Source organism: Oncorhynchus mykiss, chromosome 11 (genome assembly GCF_013265735.2).
Source record: "Oncorhynchus mykiss isolate Arlee chromosome 11, USDA_OmykA_1.1, whole genome shotgun sequence".
Lineage (NCBI taxonomy): Eukaryota > Metazoa > Chordata > Actinopteri > Salmoniformes > Salmonidae > Oncorhynchus > Oncorhynchus mykiss.
In genome coordinates, this window is record NC_048575.1 from 86,030,023 (window position 1) to 86,048,166 (window position 18,144).

Below are 18,144 nucleotides of genomic sequence, written 5' to 3' on the forward strand. Positions count from 1 at the left end.
ATCACATATCCACAGTAAAATAAGTCCTATATCGACATAAACTGAAAGGCCGCTCAGCAAGGAAGAAGCCACTGCTTCAAAACCGCCATAAAATAGCCAGACTACGGTTTGCAACTGCACATGGGGCCAAAGATCGTACTTTTTGGAGAAATGTCCTCTGGTCTGATGAAACAAAAATAGAACTGTTTGGCTATAATGACCATCGTTATGTTTGGAGGAAAAAGGGGGAGGCTTGCAAGCCAAAGAATATCATCATCCCAAGCCAAAGCACAGGGATGGCAGCATCATGTTGTGGGGGTGCTTTGCTGCACGAGGGACTGGTGCACTTCACAAAATAGATGGCATCGCGAGGAAAGGAAAATTATGTGTAAAAAAAAATTATGTGGATATATTGAAGCAACATCTCAAGACATCAGTCAGGAAGTTAAAGCTTGGTTGCAAATGGGTCTTCCAAATGGACAATGACCACAAGCATACTTCCAAAGTTGTGTCAAAATGGCTCAGGGACAACAAAGTCAAGGTATTGGATTGGCCATCACAAAGCCCCGACCTCAATCCTATAGAAAATTTGTGGAACTGAAAAAGCATGTGCGAGCAAGGAGGCCTACAAACCTGACTCGGTTACACCAGCTCTGTCAGGAGGAATGGACCAAAATTCACCCAACTTATTGTGGGAAGATTGTGGAAGGCTACCCGAAACGTTTGACCCAAGTTAAACAGTTAAGGCAATGCTACCAAATACTAATTGAGTGTATGTAAACTTCTGACTCACTGGGAATGTGATGAAAGAAATAAAAGGTTAAATAAATAATGATCTTGTAACGGTGTTCGTCTATAGGAGGAGAAGAAGCAGACCAAAGCGCAGCGTGGTGGTTACTCATGTTCTTTAATTAATGGAAACTGAACGATACATGAAATAACTTAACTCTACAAAAACAACAAACGGAACGTGAAAACCTATACAGCCTATCCTGTGAAAACAAACACAGTGACAGGAACAATCACCCACAAACAAACAGTGAAACCCAGGCTACCTAAGTATGATTCTCAATCAGAGACAACTAATGACACCTGCCTCTGATTGAGAACCATACTAGGCCGAAAACATAGAACTGACCCAAAACATAGAAAAACGAACATAGACTGCCCACCCAACTCACGCCCTGACCATACTAAATAAATACAAAAAACAAAGGAAATAGAGGTCAGAACGTGACAGTACCCCCCCCCAAAGGTGCGGACTCCGGCCGCAAAACCTTGACCTATAGGGGAGGGTCTGGGTGGGCGTCTGTCCGCGGTGGCGGCTCTGGCGCGGGACGCGGACCCCACTTCGCCATTGTCTTAGTCCGCCGTATTGTCCGCCTCCGTGGCTTACTCCCCATGCCCACCCCTCTCAATGACCCCACTGGACAGAGGGGCTGCTTGGGACAGAGGGGCAGCTCGGGACAGAGGTGAAGCAGCAGCTCGGGACAGAGGGGCAGCTGCTCGGGACAGAGGGGCAGCTGCTCGGGACAGAGGGGCAGCTGCTCGGGACAGAGGGGCAGCTGCTCGGGACAGAGGGGCAGCTGCTCGGGACAGAGGGGCAGCTGCTCGGGACAGAGGGACAGCTGCTCGGGACAGAGGGACAGCTGCTCGGGACAGAGGGGCAGCTGCTCCGGGCGGAGGGGCTCTAGCGGCCCCTGGCTGACTGGCGGCACTGGCGGCCCCTGGCTGACTGGCGGCACTGGCGGCCCCTGGTTGACTGGCGGCACTGGCGGCCCCTGGTTGACTGGCGGCACTGGCGGCCCCTGGTTGACTGGCGGCACTGGCGGCCCCTGGTTGACTGGCGGCACTGGCGGCCCCTGGCAGACGGGCGGCGCTGGCGGCGCTGGGCAGACGGGCGGCGCTGGCGGCGCTGGGCAGACGGGCGGCGCTGGCGGCGCTGGGCAGACGGGCGGCGCTGGCGGCGTTGGGCAGACGGGCGGCGCTGGCGGCGCTGGGCAGACGGGCGGCGCTGGGCAGAGGCGCCGGACAGGCGGGAGGCTCCGGCAGAGGCGCCGGACAGGCGGGAGGCTCCGGCAGAGGCGCCGGACAGGCGGGAGGCTCCGGCCGAGGCGCCGGACAGGCGGGAGGCTCCGGCAGAGGCGCCGGACAGGCGGGAGGCTCCGGCAGCGGCGCCGGACAGGCGGGAGGCTCCGGCAGAGGCGCCGGACAGACGGGAGGCTCCGGCAGAGGCGCCGGACAGACGGGAGACTCCGGCAGCGCTGGAGAGGAGGAAGGCTCTGGTAGCGCCGGAGAGGCGGGAGACTCCGGCAGCGCTGGAGAGGAGGAAGGCTCTGGACGGATGGGCCGGAGAGACAGCCTGGTACGGGGAGCTGCCACCGGAGGGCTGGGGTGTGGAGGTGGTGACGGATAGACCGGGCCGTGCAGGCGCACTGGAGCTCTTGAGCACCGAGCCTGCCCAACCTTACCCGGTTGAATGGTCCCGGTCGCCCTGCCAGTGCGGCGAGGTGGAATAGCCCGCACTGGGCTATGCAGGCGAACCGGGGACACCGTGCGCAAGGCTGGTGCCATGTAAGCCGGCCCAAGGAGACGCACTGGAGACCAGATGCGTAGAGCCGGCTTCATGGCACTTGGCTCGATGCCCACTCTAGCCCGGCCGATACGCGGAGCTGGAATGTACCGCACCGGGCTGTGCACCCGCACTGGGGACACCGTGCGCTCCACAGCATAACACGGTGCCTGCCCGGTCTCTCTAGCCCCCCGGTAACCACAGGAAGTTGGCTCAGGTCTCCTACCTGGCGTAGCCATACTCCCTGTTAGCCCCCCCCAAGAAATTTTTGGGGCTGACTCCCGGGCTTCCATCCACGACGCCGCGCTGCCTCCTCATACCAGCGCCTCTCCGCTTTCGCCGCCTCCCGTTCTTCCTTGGGGCGGCGATACTCTCCTGGCTGAGCCCAAGGTCCTTTACCGTCTAGTTCGTCCTCCCATGTCCAATCCTCCTCGCGCTGCTCCTGCTGCTGCTTTCTCCTTTGCCCATTACCACACCGCTTGGTCCTGTTGTGGTGGGTGATTCTGTAACGGTGTTCGTCTATAGGAGGAGAAGAAGCAGACCAAAGCGCAGCGTGGTGGTTACTCATGTTCTTTAATTAATGGAAACTGAACGATACATGAAATAACTTAACTCTACAAAAACAACAAACGGAACGTGAAAACCTATACAGCCTATCCTGTGAAAACAAACACAGTGACAGGAACAATCACCCACAAACAAACAGTGAAACCCAGGCTACCTAAGTATGATTCTCAATCAGAGACAACTAATGACACCTGCCTCTGATTGAGAACCATACTAGGCCGAAAACATAGAACTGACCCAAAACATAGAAAAACGAACATAGACTGCCCACCCAACTCATGCCCTGACCATACTAAATAAATACAAAAAACAAAGGAAATAGAGGTCAGAACGTGACAGATCTACTATTATTCTGACATTTCACATTCTGAAAGTAAAGTGGTGATCCTAACTGACCTAAGACAAGGAATCTTTACTAAGATTAAATTTCAGGAATTATGAAAAACTTAGTTTAAATGTATTTGGCTAAGGTGTACGTAAACTTCCGACTTCAACTGTATCTATATATGTATATGGGTAGTTGTATAAGCGTGCTGAAAGTCTGTTGTCAATTTGTTTACTTTAAATTAGCATTGTCTGGTCAAACACTATTTTTTCCAAAAGTTTACTATGTGTTGGTAACAGGCTGATTGGTTGGCTATTTGAGCCATTTAATTAATTAATTAACTATTCCTAGGTAGTGGAATGACTTTTGCGTCCCTCCAGGCCTGAGGGCTCACACTTTCTAGTAGACTTCTAATGAAGATGTGGCAAATAGGAGTGGCAATATCGCTATTATAGCTATTATCCTCAGTGATTTTCCATCCAAGTTGTCAGACCCCGGTGGCTTGTCATTGATGATAGACAACAATCATTTTTCACCTCATCCACACCCAGTTTATGGAATTCAAAATTACAAAGCTTGATTTGGTCAGATATACTTAGATGTGTAGTGTCAGCGTTTGTTGTTGGCATGTCATGCTTAAGTTTGCTAATCTTTCCAATTAAAAAAATCATTAAAGTATTTGGCAATATCAGTGGGTTTTGTGATGAAAGAGCCATCTGGTTCAAGGAATGATGGAGCTGAGTTAGCCTTTTTCCACAAAATGTAATGTAAGGTGTTCCAAAGCTTTTTACTATCAATCTTTAAATCATTTATCTTTGCTTCTTAGTGTAGTTAATTTACATTTTTATTCAGTTTAGTCACATGATGGCTCAATTTACAGTGCGTTTGCCAATCGGTTGTGCAGCCAGACTTATGTGCCAATTATTTTTGCTTCATCCCTCTCAGCCATACAATTTTTTAATTCCTCATCAATCCACAGGGATTTAACAGTTTTTACAGTCATTTTCTTAATGGGTGCTTATTAGTAACTGGAATTAGCAATTTCATAAATGTGTCAAGTGCAGCGTCTGCTTGCTCCTCATATGTGCTGTCACTCCATTAGGGTGGGGTTACAAATAATGTAGACATCTATCAATCCATTAGGGTGGGGATACAAATGATCTGGACATCTATCACTCCCATTAGGGTGGGGATACAAATGATGTAGACATCTATCACTCCCATTAGGGTGGGGATACAAATGATCTGGACATCTATCACTCCATTAGGGTGGGGATACAAATGATCTGGACATCTATCACTCCCATTAGGGTGGGGATACAAATGATCTGGACATCTATCACTCCCATTAGGGTGGGGATACAAATGATCTGGACATCTATCGCCCAATTTCAAAGACTGCCTTGTTTAGCTAAGATTCTTGAATCCTTGAATCCTTGAATCCTTGAATCCTTGGTTAATGTACAACTTTGTTCCTTTTATCTAATAACTGTATTTTTAATATAAACCAATCAGGGTTCAGGCCTGGACATAGCACTACGCTAGCAGCCACCACGCTAGTTGTTAATGATCTTGTCAATGCCTTGGATTCTAAAAAGAGCTGTGCTGCCTTGTTCATTGACCTGTCAAAGGTGATCGACACTGTTTTGCTGAAGACATTATCAAGAATAGACCTGGGATATACAGCCTGTTGATGGTTTCAGAATTATCTTAGTGACAGAACTCCGGCCATCTTGATAGATGGGGTTAAATCTGAATTATCTCAGCGACAGAACTCAGGCCATCTTGATAGATGGGGTTAAATCTGAATTATCTTAGTGACAGAACTCAGGCCATCTTGATAGATGGGGTTAAATCTGAATTATCTCAGCGACAGAACTCAGGCCATCTTGATAGATGGGGTTAAATCTGAATTATCTCAGCGACAGAACTCAGGCCATCTTGATAGATGGGGTTAAATCTGAATTATCTCAGTGACGGAACTCAGGCCATCTTGATAGATGGGGTTAAATCTGAATTATCTCAGTGACAGAACTCAGGCCATCTTGATAGATGGGGTTAAATCTGAATTATCTCAGTGACGGAACTCAGGCCATCTTGATAGGTGGGGTTAAATCTGAATTATGTCAGCGACAGAACTCAGGCCATCTTGATAGGTGGGGTTAAATCTGAATTTCCTGAGATTCATAAAGGTGTTCCCCCTGGGTTGTATTTTGGGTCCAGTATTGTTCACTTTGTATATTAATGACATAGGAAACACTGTTAATACTTGTAACATTCATCTCTATGCAGATGACACCGTTTTGTGTTCCTGTGCCACCTCAGTGCAGCAGGCTCTTCGTGAACTTCAGCATGACTTTGATCCAGTTCAGAAATCACTTACAGATCTTAATTTAGTGTTAAATAAAAGTAAAAAAACAAGCTCATGCTGTTCTCTAGTTCATGAAATGTTGACCCTGAGGATGTGCATATTTGAGCTACAAATGGATCCCAAATTGAAATTGTTTCTCAATATAAGTACCTGGGTGTCTGGATTGATGACAAGTTGTCCTTCATAATGCATACAGTATAGAACATCTGACTAAGAAGCTTTTTTTTACATCAAAATAAATTGTCTCAGTATTGTTGATGTTAAGAATATCTGTTGGTCTGTGGTGTGTAATGAGGAGCAGATAGGTGCTGCACTTGACATAGTCATGGAATTGCTTATTCCAGTTACTAATAAGCACACACGCATTAAGAAAATGACTGTAGAAACTATTAAATCCCCATGGATTGATGAGGAATTGAAACATTTTATGTTTGAGAGGGATGAGGCAAAAGAGATGGAAAATAGGTCTGGCTGTACAACCCGTTGGTAAACGTACTGCAAATTGAGAAATCATTTGACTAAAACTGAATAAAAAGATGAAGAAACTACACTATGAAACAAAGATAAATTATATAAAGAATGAAAAGCTTTGGGCAAAAAGGCAAACTCAGCTCCATCTGAATCAGGTGGCTCATTCATCACAAAACCCACTGATATTGGCAACTAATTTAATGATTTTAATTAAACTAATTCAAGGATTTTTTTCATTGGCAAAATTAGCAAACTTAGACATGACATGCGAGCAAAAACTGCTGACACTGCACATCCAAGTATATCTGACCAAATTATGAAAGGCAAGCATTGTAATTTTGAATACTGTCACGGCCGTCCTCCTCTTCATCTGAAGAGGAGAGGCGAGATGGATCTGAGGACCAATACGCGGCGTGGTAAGTGTCCATGGTCAATCTTTAATAAAGAAAGTAGTGAACACTGAACACTATACAAAACCAGTCAACAAAATAACAACCGTGAAGCTAATCATATGGACTGTGCTGAAACAAGCCATCAACATAGACAATCACCCACAAACAAACAGTGCAACCCAGGCTACCTAAGTATGATTCTCAATCAGAGACAACTAATGACACCTGCCTCTGATTGAGAACCATACTAGGCCGAAAACATAGAAATACCCCAAAACATAGAAAAACAAACATAGACTGCCCACCCAACTCACGCCCTGACCATACTAAATAAATACAAAACAACGGAAATAGAGGTCAGAACGTGACAAATACTGTAAAGTGAGTGTTGAAGAGGTGAAAAAAGTATTGTTGTCTATCAACACTGACAATCCTCTGAGGTCTGACAACTTGGATGGAAAATTACTGAGGATAATAGCGGACGATGTTACCACTCCTGTTTACTCCTATTTATCGTATTTTCCATAAATCTTCAATTTAAGCCTACTAGAAAATAAAACAAGCTTTTCTTGCAAGAAGTTTCCAGAAATTTGTCAATAAATGTTTTCACCCACAGAGCTGCAATAGTCACGGAGCCAGTTATGGAGGGCTAGAAGTCTGCTGAAACGTTCAATGATTTAGGGAGGGCAGAGGTCATTATGGGGGTTTGTTGATGTCAAGTAGAGACCCAATCAGTTCTTTACTACAATCCATCTTCAGCTGTTCTGAGCTGCCCTTCATAATGTCATTGAATCACACATGAACTATGATAGACTGATAGAGGTAGCTATTGCTACCTCTGCAGGCATATAATTTGGTTGATATACGTTGTATAAATCTAGGACTAACATCTTGATAATTAAGTTGTAGCTCATATTTGATTTGAATAGCCTAAAATGAATGGAATGCAATGGAATTTAAGACTGAATATGAACTAAATAAGATCAAGCACTCATGAGTATTAGATCCTCCTGTGCTTTACGGAGGTTTCTCCTCTTCTAATGTGGTAGAGCTCGTTAGCTAGGCAACAGTGTATCAATCTAGTACACCCCACATCGTTGGCTAGGCAACAGTGTATCATTCTAGTACTCCCCACATCGTTGGCTAGGCAACAGTGTATCATTCTAGTACACCCCACATCGTTGGCTAGGCAACAGTGTATCATTCTAGTACACCCCACATCGTTAGCTAGGCAACAGTGTATCATTCTAGTACACCCCACATCGTTGGCTAGGCAACAGTGTATAATTCTAGAACACCACACATCGTTGGCTAGGCAACAGTGTATCATTCTAGAACAGTGGTTCCCAAACTTTTTAAAGTCCCGTACTCCTTCAAACATTCAACCTCCAGCTGTACCCCCTCTAGCACCAGGGTCAGCACACTCTCAAATGTTGTTTTTTTGCCATCATTGTAAGCCTGCCACACACACACTATACATCAAATTTATTAAACATAAGAATGAGTGTGAGTTTTTGTCACAACCCGGCTCGTGGGAAGTGACAAAGAGCTGTTATAGGACCAGGGCACAATCATTTTTCTCTTTATTTAACCATCTTACATATAAAACCATAAAACTGTAACAAATTGTGAATAACTCACGACAGGTTAATGAGAAGGGTGTGTTTGAAAGGATGCACATAACTCTGCAATGTTGAGTTGTATTGGAGAGAGTCTCAGTCTTAAATCATTTTCCACACACAGTCTGTGCCAGTATTTAGTTTTCATGCTAGTGAGGGCCGAAAATCCCCTCTCACATAGGTACGTGGTTACAAATGGCATCAGTGTCTTAACAGCGATTTTCTAAGGCAGGATACTCTGAGCGCAGCCCTATCCAGAAATATGGCAGTGGCTTCTGATTCAATTACCTTTTCACAGAACCGCTTGTTGCAATTTCGATGAGGCTCTCTTGTTCAGATAAGTGGCAGAAACTCGTCAACATGCAAGCGGACAGACAAGTGAAAATTATGGTCAGTAAAGAAAACTTTAAGCTTGTCTCTCAATTCAAAAAGATGTGTCAATACTTTGCCCCTTGATAACCAGCACACCTCTGTATGTTGTAAAAGCGTTACATGGTCACTGCCCATATCAGAGATGCTTGTTCTAGGTCCCAAGAAACAAAGAGATCTTCTGTTGAATCTGACAATTAATCTTAATGGTTGTACAGTCCTCTCAAATAAAACTGTGAAGGACCTCGGCGTTACTCTGGACCCTGATCTCTCTTTTGAAGAGAGGACAGCTTTTTTCCATCTACGTAACATTGCAAAAATCAGAAACTTTCTGTCCAAAACTGATGCAGAAAAATTAATCCATGCTTTTGTCACTTCTAGGTTAGACTACTGCAATGCTCTACTTTCCGGCTACCCGGATAAAGCACTAAATAAACTTCAGTTAGTGCTAAATACGGCTGCTAGAATCCTGACTAGAACCAAAAAATGTGATCATATTACTCCAGTGCTAGCCTCCCTACACTGGCTTCCTGTCAAAGCAAGGGCTGATTTCAAGGTTTTACTGCTAACCTACAAAGCATTACATGGGCTTCCTCCTACCTATCTCTCTGATTTGGTCCTGCCGTACATACCTACACGTACGCTACGGTCACAAGAAGCAGGCCTCCTAATTGTCCCTAGAATTTCTAAGCAAACAGCTGGAGGCAGGGCTTTCTCCTATAGAGCTCCATTTTTATGGAACGGTCTGCCTACCCATGTCAGAGACGCAAACTTGGTCTCAATCTTTAAGTCTTTACTGAAGACTCATCTCTTCAGTGGGTCATATGATTGAGTGTAGTCTGGCCCAGGAGTGGGAAGGTGAACGGAAAGGCTCTGGAGCAACGAACCGCCCTTGCTGTCTCTGCCTGGCCGGTTCCCCTCTTTCCACTGGGATTCTCTGACTCTAACCCTATTACAGGGGCTCAGTCACTGGCTTACTGGGGCTCTCTCATGCCTTCCCTGGAAGGGGTGCGTCACCTGAGTGGGTTGATTCACTGATGTGGTCATCCTGTCTGGGTTGGCGCCCCCCCTTGGGTTATGCCATGGCGGAGATATTTGTGGGCTATACTCAGCCTTGTCTCAGGATGGTAAGTTGGTGGTTGAAGATATCCCTCTAGTGGTGTGGGGGCTGTGCTTTGGCAAAGTGGGTGGGGTTATATCCTTCCTGTTTGGCCCTGTCCGGGGGTGTCCTCGGATGGGGCCACAGTGTCTCCTGACCTCTCCTGTCTCAGCCTCCAGTATTTATGCTGCAGTAGTTCATGTGTCGGGGGGCTAGGGTCAGTTTGTTATATCTGGAGTACTTCTCCTATCCTATTCGGTGTCCTGTGTGAATTTAAGTGTGCTTTCTCTAATTCTCTCTTTCTCTCTTTCTCTCTCTCTCTCGGAGGACCTGAGCCCTAGGACCATGCCACAGGACTACCTGACATGATGACTCCTTGCTGTCCCCAGTCCACCTGGCCGTGCTGCTGCTCCAGTCTCAACTGTTCTGCCTTATTATTATTTGACCATGCTGGTCATTTATGAACATTTGAACATCTTGGCCATGTTCTGTTATCATCTCCACCCGGCACAGCCAGAAGAGGACTGGCCACCCCACATAGCCTGGTTCCTCTCTAGGTTTCCTCCTAGATTTTGGCCTTTCTGGGGAGTTTTTCCTAGCCACCGTGCTTCTACACCTGCATTGCTTGCTGTTTGGGATTTTAGGCTAGGTTTCTGTACAGCACTTTGAGATATCAGCTGATGTACGAAGGGCTATATAAATAACTTTCATTTGATTTGATTTGATCATTGCGTAATGCAGAAAATACACGAGAGTTCAGGGGCCTTGCTTTAACATAGTTAACCATTTTCACTGTAGTGTCCAAAACATCTTTCAAGCTGTCAGTCATTCCTGATTTGAATCTAGGCCTTAGTCTAAAAATACAAAAGTATTTGCCATTGATTGTAGGTATGAGGTCCCTGAACCAATAACATTTGGTTGTATTCATGAAAGTCATATGGGGTGGAAGCTATTGACGTTTTTAGGAGGTATTTTTATTGAAAATGAATTTTAAAAAGTAAGAAAATAGATCAAGTAAATTTGAGAGAAGAGAACAATGTCAAATCGGTTTGAGATCTCTATGTGGTTGAGAAGATATTACAAATGTTAATTAACATGCAATCAAATCAAATTGTATTGGTCAAAGACACATGGTTAGCAGATGGAGCAGAGGAGAGAAACATTTTAGCACATTTTCCCCTCCAAAAATAAATATGACACTGAATTGGAAAGACAAGGGATGTAAAGTCTCTATCTTCAGGTAGAATATGGTGTTTCTATCACCCTGTTCCATTGAAGAGGTATGAGCAAAGTCCCAATCTTAAATACAAAGCTTACTTCACTGGAGTCCTCTTTTCCTCTCTTCCTCCCCTCTCTTCTCCTCCTCCTCCTCCTCCTCCTCTTCCTCTTCCTCTCTTCTCTTGTCTTGTCTTCTCTTGTCTTCTCTTGTCTTCTCCTCCCCTCTCCTCTCCTTTCCTCTGCTACCCTCTCTCCTCTCCTCTCCTTTCATCACCTCAACCTCCTCTCCTCTCTCCTCCTCCTCCTCCTCTGCTACCCTCTCTCCTCTCCTCTCCTTTCATCACCTCTCAACCTCCTCTCCTCTCTCCTCCTCCTCCTCCTCTGCTACCCCTCTCTCCTCTCCTCTCCTTTCATTTCCTCTCAACCTCCTCTCCTTCTCTCTTCCCCCTCTCTCCTCATCCTCTCAACCTCCTCTCCTTCTCTCTTCCCCCTCTCTCCTCATCCTCTCAACCTCCTCTCCTTCTCTCTTCCCCCTCTCTCCTCATCCTCTCAACCTCCTCTCCTTCTCTCTTCCCCCTCTCTCCTCATCCTCTCAACCTCCCCTCCTTGCCTCTTCTCTTCTGTGTTGATGTCTGGTGACTGCTGACTTCCATTATACCAGCGACTGAAATACGATGTCGTATTTTACACTTCACCACTCATTCCACATTAAGCCACAGAAACAAATAAACACGTCATTGAGTACAGAAAAAAGAAACATTTATTTAGAGTGAATTCTCTGTTCCGGTGAGGAACAGGTCCTGACTGTAATAACAGGAGGTTTGAGGTCTTATTGTGATGTCTCTGGTATAAACCTGTTGGCCTTCTGTAGCATCCAGCTGCCTCTCTCTGTAACTATGGTCAATACTCTATCTCTGGTATAAACCTGTTGGCCTTCTGTAGCATCCAGCTGCCTCTCTCTGTAAGTATGGTCACTACTCTATCTCTGGTATAAACCTGTTGGCCTTCTGTAGCATACAGCTGCCTCTCTCTGTAACTATGGTCAATACTCTATCTCTGGTATAAACCTGTTGGCCTTCTGTAGCATACAGCTGCCTCTCTCTGTAAGTATGGTCAAACTTGTCTCTCTGCTGTAGCTGTAATGAATATAACACATCTAGCATTACTGTAACTCTATGGCCTAAACTCTAACTGTAGCAACATTCATGGCCATACTGTAGCTACATGTACAATCACCTGCCCCTTTATATGGCCTTACTACAGCTCTACGGCATTCACGTAGCTACAAACATTCAATTGCTCTTCTGTATATTATGGCCTGTACTGTCTGTTCTCTGTATGTGGCTTATAGCTCTATGGCCTTACTACAGATCTATGGCAGGCAGCTTCCCTCTATGGCCTTACTACAGATCTATGGCAGGCAGCTTCCCTCTATGGCCTTACTACAGATCTATGGCAGTCAGCTTCCCTCTATGGCCTTACTACAGATCTATGGCAGGCAGCTTCCCTCTATGGCCTTACCACAGATCTATGGCAGTCAGCTTCCCTCTATGGCCTTACTACAGATCTATGGCAGTCAGCTTCCCTCTATGGCCTTACTACAGATCTATGGCATGCAGCTTCCCTCTATGGCCTTACTACAGATCTATGGCAGGCAGCTTCCCTCTATGGCCTTACCACAGATCTATGGCATTCAGCTTCCCTCTATGGCCTTACCACAGATCTATGGCAAGCAGATGCCCCTCCTTTATGGCCTGTAGTGTTGACAACCAGCAGACTGTGTGTAAAGGCGATACATTGCAATCCAAAAGACTATTAACATTCCACAGTACAACAATATTGTATACATTTGAACTATGTGGCACTGGTAAGGCTTTATACACGCATCTAAAAACAAAATGTACAGTATTATCACATTTTTGTGTCTCAGTGCAAAATAGATTATGTTGAAAAATAACAAAAACGTGCCCTTGTTGTATTTAATTCCATTTCCGTGCACAAACAACAGAACGAATCAACATAGCTAGAAAGGTCTTCAATAGGGGCTGTGTTCCAAATGCCTCCTGTTCCCCATAGAGTACACTATGTTGACCAGCAGCCGTAGGACCTGGTCAACACCAGCAGCCGTAGGACCTGGTCAACACCAGCAGCCGTAGTACCTGGTCAACACCAGCAGCCGTAGGACCTGGTCAACACCAGCAGCCATAGGACATGGTCAACACCGTAGGCCCTGGTCAACACCGTAGGCCCTGGTCAACGCCGTAGGCCCTGGTCAACGCCGTAGGCCCTGGTCAACGCCGTAGGCCCTGGTCAACGCCGTAGGCCCTGGTCAACGCCGTAGGCCCTGGTCAACGCCGTAGGCCCTGGTCAACGCCGTAGGCCCTGGTCAACGCCGTAGGCCCTGGTCAACGCCGTAGGCCCTGGTCAACAATAGTACTGCTACAAAGGGAACAAGGTGCCATTTGGAATGCAGACCATCATTAAATAACACACCTATGGTGTCTGTATTAGGACATCCTCAGTCTGACCAGGACCTAATAACGCCTGCTGACGCTGTCCTAATATGGGCACCGTACAGACCTAATGTTACAGTCACCGTCAGGTAGCAGCAGTGTTCTCAGCTTCGTCTTTAAAAAGTACAGTATCCACAAACAATAGTCTCTTACTGTACTGTACGTTCACAACCCCAACAATATCAATAGAATAATATAATTATGGTGGTATTGAATAATCATGACTTTAACAGACAGACAGACAGACAGACAGACAGACAGACTCAAGTGTGTCGCCTGCTTTAACTAGTTACATTACAGTTGGTTCAAGTTCTCTGGCTTTGTTTTCCCGTCTGAATCCCCGGGGAGAGAAGGCAATGGAAGGACAGTCAGCCAGCCAGTCAGCCAGCCAGCCAGCCAATCAGTCAGCCAGCCAGTCAGCCAGCCAGTCAGTCAGCCAGCCAGTCAGTCAGTCAGCCAGCCAGCCAATCAGTCAGGAAGTCAGCCAGCCAGTCAGTCAGCCAGTCAGCCAGCCAGTCAGCCTAGCCAGTCAGCCTAGCCAGTCAGCCAGCTAATCAGTCAGACAGTCGGTCAGAAAGTCCGTCAGTGAGACAGTTAGTAGGTGTTAGATCCCACCGCTGTGCCAGCTGGTAGAGTCGGTCAGTTATGTAATCAGCTGGTACAGTCAGTAAGTGATTTAATCAGCTGGTACAGTCAGTAAGTGATTTAATCAGCTGGTACAGTCAGTCAGTGAGTTAATCAGCTAGTACAGTCAGTCAGTGAGTTAATCACCTGGTACAGTCAGTCATTGATATAATCAGCTGGCACAGTCAGTCAGTACGTGCTAGACCCTGTCCTCAGCTGGTACAGTCAGTCAGAGTTAGGGCTAGATCCCATCCTCGGCTGGTACACTCAGTCAGTACGTGATAGATCCCATCCTCAGTTGGAAGAGTCAGTCAGTAGGTGTTATATCCCAAGTCCAGCTGGTACAGTCAGTCAGTAGCTGCTAGATCCCGCCTCCAGCTGGTACAGTCAGTCAGTCAGTAGGTGCTATATCCCATGTCCAGCTGGTACAGTCAGTTAGTAGGTGTTATATCCCACATCCAGCTGGTACAGTCAGTCAGTCAGTCAGTAGATGTTATATCCCATGTCCAGCTAGTACAGTCAGTCAGTAGGTGCTAGATCCAATGTCCAGCTGGTACAGTAAGTCAGTCAGTAGGTGCTAGATCCCACATCCAGCTGGTACAGTCAGTCAGTCAGTAGGTGCTAGATCCCACATCCAGCTGGTACAGTCAGTCAGTCAGTAGGTGCTATATCCTACTTCCAGCCGGTACAGTCAGTCAGTCAGTAGATGTTATATCCCATGTCCTGCTGGTACAGTCAGTCAGTCAGTAGGTGCTAGATCCCACATCCAGCTGGTACAGTCAGTCAGTCAGTAGGTGCTATATCCTACTTCCAGCCGGTACAGTCAGTCAGTCAGTAGATGTTATATCCCGTGTCCTGCTGGTACAGTCAGTCCGTAGGTGCTAGATCCCGTGTCCAGCTGGTAAAGTCAGTCAATAGGTGCTAGATCCCGTGTCCATCTGGTACAGTCAGTCAGTAGGTGCTAGATCCTTTCCTCAGCTGGTACAGTCAGTCAATAGGTGCTAGATCCCGTGTCTAGCTGGTACTGTCAGTCAGTAGGTGCTAGAACCACTCTTCAGCTGGTACAGTCAGTCAGAGTTAGTGATCTCAGGTATCAGCTGATACTAATACTATTGATAGCAACTATGGCAGGGACCGGGTCCACCAATCCCATCTCCTCGTGCTCGTTGACGCACAGCTGGTAGCCACACCCCCTCCGACGTTTCAGAGGTGTGAGCTTGGTGCGGGGCTTGGCGCGGGGAGGGAGCAGGAAGCCCACGCTGCCGGCGATCAGCATGTGCCAGATAGAGTGTATGTAGAAGTAGTTGTCCTCTGTCTCCACGAACGCATAGAGCGCCACGGCTGAAACCGCTATCATCGTCCCCGGGAACAGAAAGAACGCCCAGCGCTTCCAGGTCGGAGGGTAACATCGCCGCCGTCGCACTGTACGCACCGTCTGGAGGGGGAGGGGGGAGACAGAGAGTTGGGGAGGGAGGGGGGAGACACAGATAGTTGGGGGAGGGAGGGGGGAGACACAGATAGTTGGGGGAGGGAGGGGGGAGACAGATAGTTGGGGGAGGGAGGGGGGAGACACAGATAGTTGGGGGGAGGGAGGGGGGAGACACAGAGAGTAAGGGAGGGAGGGGGGAGACACAGATAGTTGGGGGAGGGAGGGGGGAGACACAGAGAGTAAGGGAGGGAGGGGGGAGACACAGATAGTTGGGGGAGGGAGGGGGGAGACACAGACAGTTGGGGGAGGGGGGGGGGACAGATAGTTGAGGGGAGTGTGGGGGAGACACAGAGAGTTGGGGGAGGGAGGGGGGAGACACAGATAGTTGGGGGAGGGAGGGGGGAGACACAGATAGTTGGGGGAGGGAGGGGGAGGGGAGACACAGATAGTTGGGGGAGGGAGGGGGGAGACACAGATAGTTGGGAAGGGGAGGGGAGACACAGACAGTTGGGGGAGGGGAGACACAGACAGTTGGGGGAGGGAGGGGGGAGACAGATAGTTGGGGGGAGGGAGGGGGAGACACAGAGAGTTGGGGGAGGGAGGGGGGAGACACAGATAGTTGGGGGGAGGGAGGGGGGAGACACAGATAGTTGGGGGAGGGAGGGGGGAGACACAGATAGTTGGGGGAGGGAGGGGGAGACACAGATAGTTGGGGGGAGGGAGGTGGGAGACACAGATAGTTGGGGGAGGGGGAGACACAGATAGTTGGGGGAGGGAGGGGGAGACACATATAGTTGGGGGAGGGGGAGACACAGACAGTTGGGGGAGGGGGAGACACAGATAGTTGGGGGAGGGGGAGACACAGATAGTTGGGGGAGGGAGACACAGATAGTTGGGGAGGGGGAGACACAGATAGTTGGGGGAGGGGGAGACACAGATAGTTGGGGGAGGGAGGGGGAGACACAGATAGTTGGGGAAGGGGGAGACACAGACAGTTGGGGGAGGGGGAGACACAGATAGTTGGGGGAGGGGGAGACAGATAGTTGGGGGAGGGGGAGACACAGATAGTTGGGGGAGGGGGAGACACAGATAGTTGGGGGAGGGAGACACAGATAGTTGGGGGAGGGGGAGACACAGATAGTTGGGGGAGGGGGAGACACAGATAGTTGGGGGAGGGAGGGGGAGACACAGATAGTTGGGGGAGGGGAAGACACAGATAGTTGGGGGAGGGAGGGGGGAGACACAGACAGTTGGGGGAGGGGGAGACACAGATAGTTGGGGGAGGGGGAGACACAGATAGTTGGGGGAGGGAGACACAGATAGTTGGGGAGGGGGAGACACAGATAGTTGGGGGAGGGGGAGACACAGATAGTTGGGGGAGGGAGGGGGAGACACAGATAGTTGGGGAAGGGGGAGACACAGACAGTTGGGGGAGGGGGAGACACAGATAGTTGGGGGAGGGGGAGACACAGATAGTTGGGGGAGGGGGAGACACAGATAGTTGGGGGAGGGGGAGACACAGATAGTTGGGGGAGGGAGACACAGATAGTTGGGGGAGGGGGAGACACAGATAGTTGGGGGAGGGGGAGACACAGATAGTTGGGGGAGGGAGGGGGAGACACAGATAGTTGGGGGAGGGGGAGACACAGATAGTTGGGGGAGGGGGAGACACAGACAGTTGGGGGAGGGGGAGACACAGATAGTTGGGGGAGGGGAGAGACACAGATAGTTGGGGGAGGGGGAGACACAGATAGTTGGGGGAGAGGGAGACACAGATAGTTGGGGGAGGGGGAGACACAGATAGTTGGGGGAGGGGGAGACACAGATAGTTGGGGGGAGGGAGAGACAAAAATAGTTGGGGAGGGGAAGGGGGAGACACAGATAGTTGGGGGAGGGAGGGGGGAGACACAGATAGTTGGGGAGGGAGGGGGGGAGACACAGATAGTTGGGGAGGGAGGGGGGCAGACACAGATAGTTGGGGGAGGGAGGGGGGAGACAGATAGTTGGGGGAGGGAGGGGGGAGACACGGATAGTTGGGGGAGCGGGGAGACACAGATAGTTGGGCGAGGGGGAGACACAGATAGTTGGGCGAGGGGGAGACACAAATAGTTGGGCGAGGGGGAGACACAAATAGTTGGGGGGGAGACAGGGGGGATGACACAGGGGAGAGACACAGATAGTTGGGGGAGGGGGAGACACAGATAGTTGGGGGGAGGGAGAGACAAAAATAGTTGGGGGGGAGACAGGGGGGATGACACAGGGGAGAGACACAGATAGTTGGGGGAGGGGGAGACACAGATAGTTGGGGGAGGGGGAGACACAAATAGTTGGGCGAGGGGGAGACACAAATAGTTGGGGGGGAGACAGGGGGGATGACACAGGGGAGAGACACAGATAGTTGGGGGAGGGGGAGACACAGATAGTTGGGGGGAGGGAGAGACAAAAATAGTTGGGGGGGAGACAGGGGGATGACACAGGGGAGAGACACAGATAGTTGGGGGAGGGGGAGACACAGACAGTTGGGGGGAGGGAGAGACAAAAATAGTTGGGGGGAGACAGGGGGGATGACACAGGGGAGAGACACAGATAGTTGGGG

The 18,144-nt window shown here is 48.7% G+C and overlaps 1 protein-coding gene across 1 annotated transcript in view; it reads right to left on the reverse strand.

Moving 5' to 3' along the window:
• Positions 1-11,719: 11,719 nt before the first annotated feature.
• tmem8b (transmembrane protein 8B) overlaps positions 11,720-18,144 on the reverse strand; it is a 190,897-nt gene continuing 184,472 nt past the window's right edge. Inside the window, exon 12 of the mRNA XM_036936604.1 lies at positions 11,720-15,554. Coding sequence (XP_036792499.1) covers positions 15,213-15,554 — 342 coding nt within the window. The 3' untranslated portion in view covers positions 11,720-15,212. The remainder of the gene's footprint in view (positions 15,555-18,144) is intronic.